General features: G+C 36.9%; 1 protein-coding gene across 1 annotated transcript; it reads left to right on the forward strand.

Annotated features, from left to right (window-relative positions):
• The first annotated feature begins 1,215 nt into the window (after window positions 1-1,215).
• On the forward strand, window positions 1,216-8,674 carry LOC127943062 (galanin receptor 2b). The gene is made up of 4 exons (XM_052539192.1): window positions 1,216-1,421; window positions 3,843-3,926; window positions 4,516-4,913; window positions 6,496-8,674. Exons 3-4 carry the CDS (start codon window positions 4,540-4,542, stop codon window positions 7,256-7,258), a joined length of 1,137 nt encoding a protein of 378 aa, XP_052395152.1. The 5' UTR covers window positions 1,216-1,421; window positions 3,843-3,926; window positions 4,516-4,539; the 3' UTR covers window positions 7,259-8,674.
• The last annotated feature ends 206 nt before the right edge of the window (window positions 8,675-8,880 follow it).

The raw sequence follows: 8,880 nt of genomic DNA on the forward strand, positions 1-8,880 counted from the left end.
TCCAGCAACTCTGCTATTGCTGGAACTACACAAACTAGCTGGGGACTATTTTCAGACACCGCATAATATCATTGCACCTGCTGGCACTGTGGTACAGCAGCAAATTTCCTTGATTGTGTCACTGTCAAGTACTGTGACCTGATCTGGTCAGAAGAACGGGTGGCCTCTCATTGGATGTGGCTACATGATTTCATCTGATTTGAGGTGCTTGAATATCAGCAAGGAAAGCCTAAAGTAACAGACCTCTGAGAGGATGTCATTATAGTCTGTGTGGATTGAGTTACTGTACTGCTGAAATGGGTTTTGTCCCTGAAAGACCCTTTTGCAAACGAAAAGCAAGCACGCAGTAAATATGATTCTCTTTGTCTTCATCTTCCTCTTATGAAAACTGATGGACTCATATACAACTATTACAAAGGGTGAAAATATTCACTGATGCTCAAGAAGGAAACACATTGCATTAAGCATTACAGCTGGGGGTGTAAACTTTTGAACAGGATATTATATAAATATGTACAATATACCATGATCATCCTGTTCAAAAAAGTATGTTAGTCTATTCTTGTGACTGTTAAAAACGTGAAAACAAGAAATATGAAGTCACATACATAAACATACTATATGAATATGATTTTAACTTAGTGTATGCTGCAATTTCAAGGAAATTAATGAATCAATTGCATGTGTCTGACATAAAGACCGTTATATATGGCGTCATATTGCACAGCTGAAAGGACACTATTATTGCACAAGTATTCACAATCTAAAATATGCCGCGGCGCAATTTCCAGAAACAATAACAGATATTTGTGTAGAAGCAACAGAAAAAGTTTTGCAGAAATCCCATCCTTCTGTCATATTATCATGAGCAATGATGCCTTGAAGGTGTATTGATTTGGTCATAGTGCGTATCTGATTGAAAAATATCCTGTAAACGGATTACTGTTGAAGTCTCATCTCTTGGGAAATATATTCCAATATATTTCTGCCCATGTGCAAAACGTGATGCAAAAATAAAATACCATCTGACAATGAAGGCCTCATTCTGAATAATTTACCAGGTTAATATTCTAGATTTGTGCGTGTGTGTATCAGGTGCAGCATTAGTAACACACATGAAGAGATCTTTGCAGGAATGTACGGGGTGAACATTCTCTCTCTCTCTCTCTCTCTCTCTCTCTCTGTCTCTCTCTTGCAGTGAAGTGTGAGCCTTTACCACACTGTGGAGGAGGAGCCTTCATATGAAGGGAAGTGAGGGAGGGAATGCATAGAGAAACAGAAGCAGAATTAAAGGAGATGAGGGCTGTTCAAGTACTGTTACATTCTGCAAGCACCACTAGCTCGACTGGACACCAGAAGCTTCTTAATATTACAATGAATCTAAATCGTGAATATACAGTCACTGCTCATCCCATAAACTGGTAAGTAAAAGCAACTGATTGAAATTCTCATACTATCATCAAATTCTAGGTTGTTATGTTGATTATCTGGCATTTGCAGTTTATACAGATTGACATCTGAAGAATGATGTTTAATTATGTATTTATATTTCTATGATGACCTTGGATGACTTATCTATATTTATCTTAATATATTTTTAGACTGCAAAATGCATTTATACCATGCATATTTTACATGTGATGCATCTGTAACATTGTTTCTTTCTTTAATGTGTCTGCACACTCTATTTAGTATGCTTTATTTAGAATATTTATACATGCTGTATTTTGCATGCTTCATTTATAACATTTTATTTTTATGCATTTGTTAGAATGAATCTCTTTTGATATCTTAGCCCAGAGGGATGCAGTTAATGTGCTTCGATGCTTTAATTTGGCTCAAGAGAAAGTTTTCATGGAAGTTTGAATATTAAATGGAAAATGAGTTTGAAAGAGGGTTAGAGAGGCATGTGTTGCTGTGTGAGGAGGTTCAGCGTGCCATTTGTCAAGTGACAAAACGGATGCACTCCGTGACTGTAACCAAAGGGATCGGTTTAACAGCCCTGCTTCTTGAAGGACACTTCATGTTATATTGACTGGCAGCTAGTTAGCTGGCTTCAAATGAAAGACAGTCAAGTGTGTTTACAAAGGGAATTGTTCAAAGAAGCCAAGGCAAAGACAGCCACAAAAGCGAAAACATTTGTCCTGCCAGCACTGATTAAGTGGTGTCTCTGTCTCTTCAAGCGTTAACACATATGCTTGTGTGGTATAAATCTATAAATAACCATTCCCTGAACTTATTTCTACAAAAAAGTCTGTACTGTCTGATCAGTAAAGCTGTAGAATAATTCACCAAAGGGCATTTCAGTGACAAAAGGAGAGGCTTTTAGCTACTGTCCAGAAATAAATGATTGCTTTTCAGAACAATTCACCTCTAAAAAAAATGCTCAGTTATATTTTCAGCCGAATCTTAGGGTTGAGCCTGACCTCTGACCTCTCACAGACCTCGAAAACTATACTTATGTGTGTGATTTTTAATTTCCAACCTATTTTTGGTTCATTTTAATTCAGCAATAGTATTTTTTTTATAATAATTGAGTTAAATAAATGACCAAGAATGTTGGGTCAAACATTTAACCCAACCTGCTGGGCTAAAACAACCCAGCGCTAGGTTTGCCCATATCTGACCCAGCGCTAGGTTGCCAAAATAACCCAAAATGGGTTGTTTTAACCTAGAGTGCTATATTTAATCCACATCAACAAACCACTGTAATTTGTTTAAAAGAAGCATCTATTAAAATGTCTCTTTTTTCTCCTCTTTCTATCCTCTCCTTCTGTCCCTTTCCAATTTCCTCTTTACCCTCAATTACCTATAAAATCATTGCAGAAGCAAGAAAATAACTGGATGAGTTATAAAATATGAATGAGTCCACAAGAGCGTTACCTCTCAAAATAAACTGCTTCCTTTTCATTTACCACTATAAAGAGCTTGCTAAATAATGAGTCACGCTCTGTTCCTAATAGAAAGAAAAAAAATCTCAGCAATATCATCTGATCGTGCATGCGGTTTACATTGTATCATCAAACAAAATAATTAGTAAATGTAATGAAATTGTTTTAGAAGAGGGACAGAAGATCAGCATTTTAATTATATCATGATGACTCCCAGACAGCCAATCATAGCCTAATAGGACATGTCCACATTTCAGAGGATTAATAACCTATATTCTGCATACTCCTTTTTTTTATTGTCACCTGGTTATATCACACTTTTAGCGTGCACTTTGTCAGTCTATTAGGGAGCACGGCTCTCCATTTGCTAGCCCAATTGCTTGAAAGCTCTTGCTTGTCCTCACTTAACAAATGCTCTTTGAAAAGCCTTTGCAATTTCAGATTTGCATTATTTATCTAGATGTCACCTATTGCATATGTTTAAAGAGTTTATATGATTATATAGTTTATATTTTATTAATTGTAATTATTAAAATTATTTCTTCATCACTGTTAATGGTTTGTAATGTTGGTGGTGTTTTCTAGTAGAATATCTAAATATCTTTGAAACAAGAACAACAACTATATTGAATATTATAAGACTTCTCAGAGAATGTCAAGGAATCAAGATTTTCTTCACCCCAATTTTTTCTTTTTTTCCCCATGTCATTTTTTTCTGCATAAATAAGTGAAATCAACATATATTGTCTGGAAACAAGTCTTATTTCACATAATTTTTGTTCTCAAAAAAATTTATGTTTTTGCATGTGAATCAAAAACATTTAGGCTGCTATAAAATTTGTATTATCTTGGAAGATGTTTACATTCCCTATAAAGCCTTGTATAATTTAATCTGTATGCTTGTTAATGTAAAATATAAACAGTGAGTTTTTTCTTTTCTTCTTCCTATAGCCTGATCAATATTTGAAGTGGAGAAATCGATGCTGACCGTTTCTGAGCAACACCTACTGGGACACACTGAGAGATCAACTGCTGGTAGGCAATTGCATTCCTTCTCATTTAGCAGGTTAAACCAACAACAGAATGCTCATATAATCCAATGCATTTCACTCTATTCAGTCGATGATATCATGACACATTGATTCATCCATAAACAACTCTCCAAGATCTCTGATGAATACAAAGTAAATTAGTTTATTTTAATTTAGATTATTCTCAACCAATTGGAGACATGCTACATGCAATTGTTTTTTTTTTTTTTTGTTTTTTTTTGCCCTTGGAGAGATAGCTTTCTGAAATTGATTTTAGCCTTGCCTCCATCTCATTCTTAAATCCTCTTTGTATTTGTACCAGCTTTCATGATCTTTTGTAATCACAATATTCTTTCTTCTTGTTCATCTTGAGTCTGATCCTCCTGATATTTGCTCTCAGTGCGGGTCTAGCTATATGGCTTTTTAAAAGAGCTTTTATGTCTCATCATGCTGCGATTCAGATTCTGAAAAGATATGCGAGATCTGTAACCATGCACTTTACATCAAATCCTCACATTATTTTGTGAGACGAAAGTCCTTTGTGATTCTAGGCACAACTACACCCGTGTCTTATCATTTATGGCCTTTTGCAGGGCTCTGGAACTTCACATCTTAAAATGTCAGATCACGAGGACCTGAATAAAGCCATGGGACACTGGAACGCCTCGGAGAGCTACCAGCTCAACCCAGCCAGTGTCATTGTGTCTGTGGTCTTCTCGCTCATCTTCCTCCTGGGGACCATTGGGAACAGTCTGGTACTGGCAGTGCTCCTCAGAAGTGGGCAGGTTGGGTACAACACCACCAATCTGTTCATCCTCAACCTCAGCGTAGCGGATTTCTTCTTCATCATCTTCTGTGTGCCTTTCCAAGCAACCATCTACTCCCTGGAGGGTTGGGTTTTCGGGTCCTTTATGTGCAAGGTGGTTCACTTCTTCATCAACCTCACCATGTATGCTAGCAGTTTCACGCTGGCTGCTGTGTCTGTGGATAGGTGGGTTTCTTCAGGTTTAGAATATTTTTTATATTTTTTTAGAAAAACACTTAAACAATTTTCACACTGTTTTCCATGTGTATATTGCATATATGCATGCATCATAAAATTGTCATTGTATTAATTATTTTTCATTCTCAGTGATGTTTTGTTTAATGACATTTTGTGATGGAGGTGCATGGTGGTGGAGGATTTTACATTTATGTATGTCTGTATGTGTGTATGTATGTATTTATTTCATTATTATTATTGTTTTTATTTTATTTTGTACATTTTTTCAAATAAAACGGTCAATTCCTTTGTCTTTTAAAGGCTAATTACATAGCTAACATTTTATGAATCCCGATAAACACAATTCATATTTTCACACTTTGTGCATAATAGTTTGGAAATGACACAATACTATTCTGTTCTCAGGTGATATTAAACCTTATTTATTTTTCTTTGTTTTTGTCACATCTCATATTTCATCTTCACTTTTTTCAGAATTGATAAACAACTACATTAACTTCTGAACGAAAGGGCTAAATGTATGTAGGTGCAAAAATGTCCCAATGCAGATAATGTGACAAGTAAAATTTAAATTTTCACACAACATTTATCCTTATTTTATTCTTTTGTTAAATATCATGACTTTGAACATATAATCATTCATATTTTTTATGTAGTATTTTCACAGTATAAAATAAGTCATGATCTCAGACAAATGTATAAAAGGTTTAGCGCAAGCAAATGAAAAGGCATTGTAAAAAGTTTTAATGTGACATTCATATAACAATCAGAGGTAAATTAAAATCTATTAGTTTTAATAAATGTCGTCAACCACAGGGACATACAATTTAAAGATCTTTAACGACAAACAGGGCATGCTAATTATACATAATATTAATCCTGTCAGAACTTCACTCTATGCATAATAACATCACGAAATTGATCGCCTGAACACAATGAAGTCTTGCAAATTGCACAAGCAAAGGTTGTCGTTTAACTGCAAAAATGTCAGTGGACTTGTCACCAAAGACCCACTTCATTAATAAAACAACTCCAAAAACCTGCAGCCCATTATTGCTGTCTTCACAACGAACAAGTGAAAACAGAGACTTCAGTAGCACCCACACGTATCCACTTACTGGTGTGTTAGCTAAAATGATGCAACATTAAGGTCGAACTGAAGCACCAGTGATGAGTGGGACTCGTGAGCTGACCCGGAGACAGCTGAATGTGAAAGCCAGCCAGCCTTTTGCTGAAATAATGCCATAAATGTAACAAAGCCACCTATACGCCCCAGTATAATATGTTACTCTCACCCTGAGCAACAGACCCACTGCCCTCCATCCACCCTGAAATTGTTTACCTTTAGAAAATAAAATTGTTAATTTGACGGTTTCCTGCACTGTGAAAAATGGTCCAGGGCTCAGCAGAGGCAGAAAACAACAAGACACATTCATCTTATGCACTAAAACACACTGGCTATATTGATCACATGGCGTTTCGGTCAAATTCAATTTCAGAAAGCACCACTCAGCTTCTGATGAACATTTCCTGTGGTTGTTTTGTGATTGGTGGGTTTCTTCTTTTGCAGGTATCTGGCCATCCGTTACCCCCTGCGCTCCAGAGAATTGAGAACGCCGTGTAACGCTGTAGTTGCGATGGTGGTCATCTGGGGCCTGTCGCTTGTTTTCGCCGGGCCTTATTTGAGTTACTACGACCTCATTGATTTCGAAAACAGCAATGTGTGCGTGCCAGGGTGGGAAGAGCATAACCGGAAGGTTCTGGACACCTGCACCTTTGTTTTTGGCTATGTTATTCCTGTGCTCATTGTGAGCCTGTCCTACACACGCACCATCAAGTACCTGTGGACCGCGGTGGATCCCCTCGATGGGATGTCGGAGTCGAAGCGAGCCAAGCGCAAGGTCACCAAGATGATCATCATAGTCACAGTGCTCTTTTGCATCTGCTGGCTACCGTACCACGTGGTCATTTTGTGCTACCTCTACGGAGACTTTCCCTTCAATCAGACCACCTACGCCTTCAGGCTGCTGTCCCACTGCATGGCCTACGCCAACTCTTGCCTCAACCCTATCGTTTACGCCCTGGTGTCCAAACACTTTCGCAAGGGCTTCAAGAAGGTCTTCAGCTGCATCCTCAGCAAAAAGGGACGAAATAAGGTGCATGTGGTCCATGTGGCCAACACCGTCCCTGGCTTCGAAGCGGGATCCACTGAAGTGTCTCAAATGAATGAAGAGAACGCCAGACAGAACCAGAACGAAATGGTCAACCGCCCACTCGCAGAGCCGCAGGAAGCCACTATGACTATAACGTTACCCTTCCAGAATCAGCCGTGAAAATAAAGCACACAGCTAATGCTGCCTTACAGAAGCCTTATTAAAAAAAACTCAAACAGAGCCGGAGGATTTCAGCAGCTTTGATTGACATCACCACAGGTCTGCATAGACTGAATGAGCACAGAGGAGTCCGTAGTTATCCTTGATTCAAATCGCTGAGCAAATCGAAAACGTACATTCAATTTGACTCTCGCACTTGCATCTTTGTGTTTTGCTTAGTTGTTTTGGTTCCAATGCTAAATTATGTCTTATTTACGATCTCCTCTTTCTTTTTTCAGTAGCACTGTCGGTTTGTTTTCTATTGATGTGTCACCCTCTGAGCATGTTCCAATTTAATGCTGTGTTGACTATTCTCCTGTGAAAATTTGTTACCAATTATTGTGCGTAACACACTTTAATATCTGAAAAGCCCTTTGTCTTTATGTGAGCAAAGCTGTGATTTCCTACTGTGCTTGAAGCTTTGAAGAGGACTCTTTGATTATGCTCCTCAGCTTCGCTTAACAAGTTCTTTAAAAAAATGCTTATGTTAAGTACTGTACGTTCTTGCTTTTACATCCGTTTCTAAGCTCTGATATTCCCTGCTGTTTTAGAAAGTCTTGAAATTATTTAAATGGTAAGTTTTATATAAAATTCCTACATTGCAAAAGCCCTAAAAACAGGGTTATACAGAAAATCTCATATTACAGACAACCAACAGTTTGCTACAGTTGGTTCTTGAAGGAATATACTGGATTCACTACAAGTTCAGCTCAATCAACAGCAATGGTGATATAATGTTAATAAAACTATACCTCTTCTTAAAAAAAAAGCTAAATCTGGGTTACAGTGAGGTGCCTACAGTTGAAGTGAATGGAGCCAATAATGGGGACATAAATGTTAAAATAAATGTCAATAGTACAGCCACAAGACAATCTCAGTATGACTGTAGAGGAAATGCTTACTAATCTTTTCTGAGTAAAGTTATATCCACTTTTACAACATGACATCTAAAACCCTAAAACAACCGTAAAATGAGAACCAAAAAAGGTTACTTTATAGTTCAGATAATAATAATAATAATAATAACCTTTATTTAACCAGGTAAAATAAGAGATAACACAAATGTTTTAACAGAATAGTTAATGTAACACTTATGTCAAGTTCTAAATGTAACATTTGAGCCGTTTAAAGCCTCAAAAATTGGCCCCATTCACTTCGTTTTGAAATGTCTCGCCTAAAAAGAGATGACATAATTATTTCGTCATAATTATTTTTTATTTTATAATCAATACAAATGCTGGAGATTAGCCAAACTTGTACAGAACCTGGAATATTTCTTTATCTGTCTTCAGTTCATTCATTATGTATAATGTACTGTAGCTATATAGCAAGTGCTATGTTGGAAGTTTTGAATTGGATGTTGACAGTGAATTTCAATAAAAAATGCACTGATATTCTTCTTGGACCAGTATAATATTTTAATATATGCAAATGAATGATCCCCCCAGTGCATTTAGCAGTAGCAACCTTGAACCACTCTTTAGGGGATGTTCTGTACTAGATCAAAACTGTATTTTCTCCTGAAGCCACAATAACAGCTGCAGCATTAAGTGAAAATTAAAGTTTAATGTCTTCCATTTAAA

Source organism: Carassius gibelio, chromosome A3 (genome assembly GCF_023724105.1).
Source record: "Carassius gibelio isolate Cgi1373 ecotype wild population from Czech Republic chromosome A3, carGib1.2-hapl.c, whole genome shotgun sequence".
Lineage (NCBI taxonomy): Eukaryota > Metazoa > Chordata > Actinopteri > Cypriniformes > Cyprinidae > Carassius > Carassius gibelio.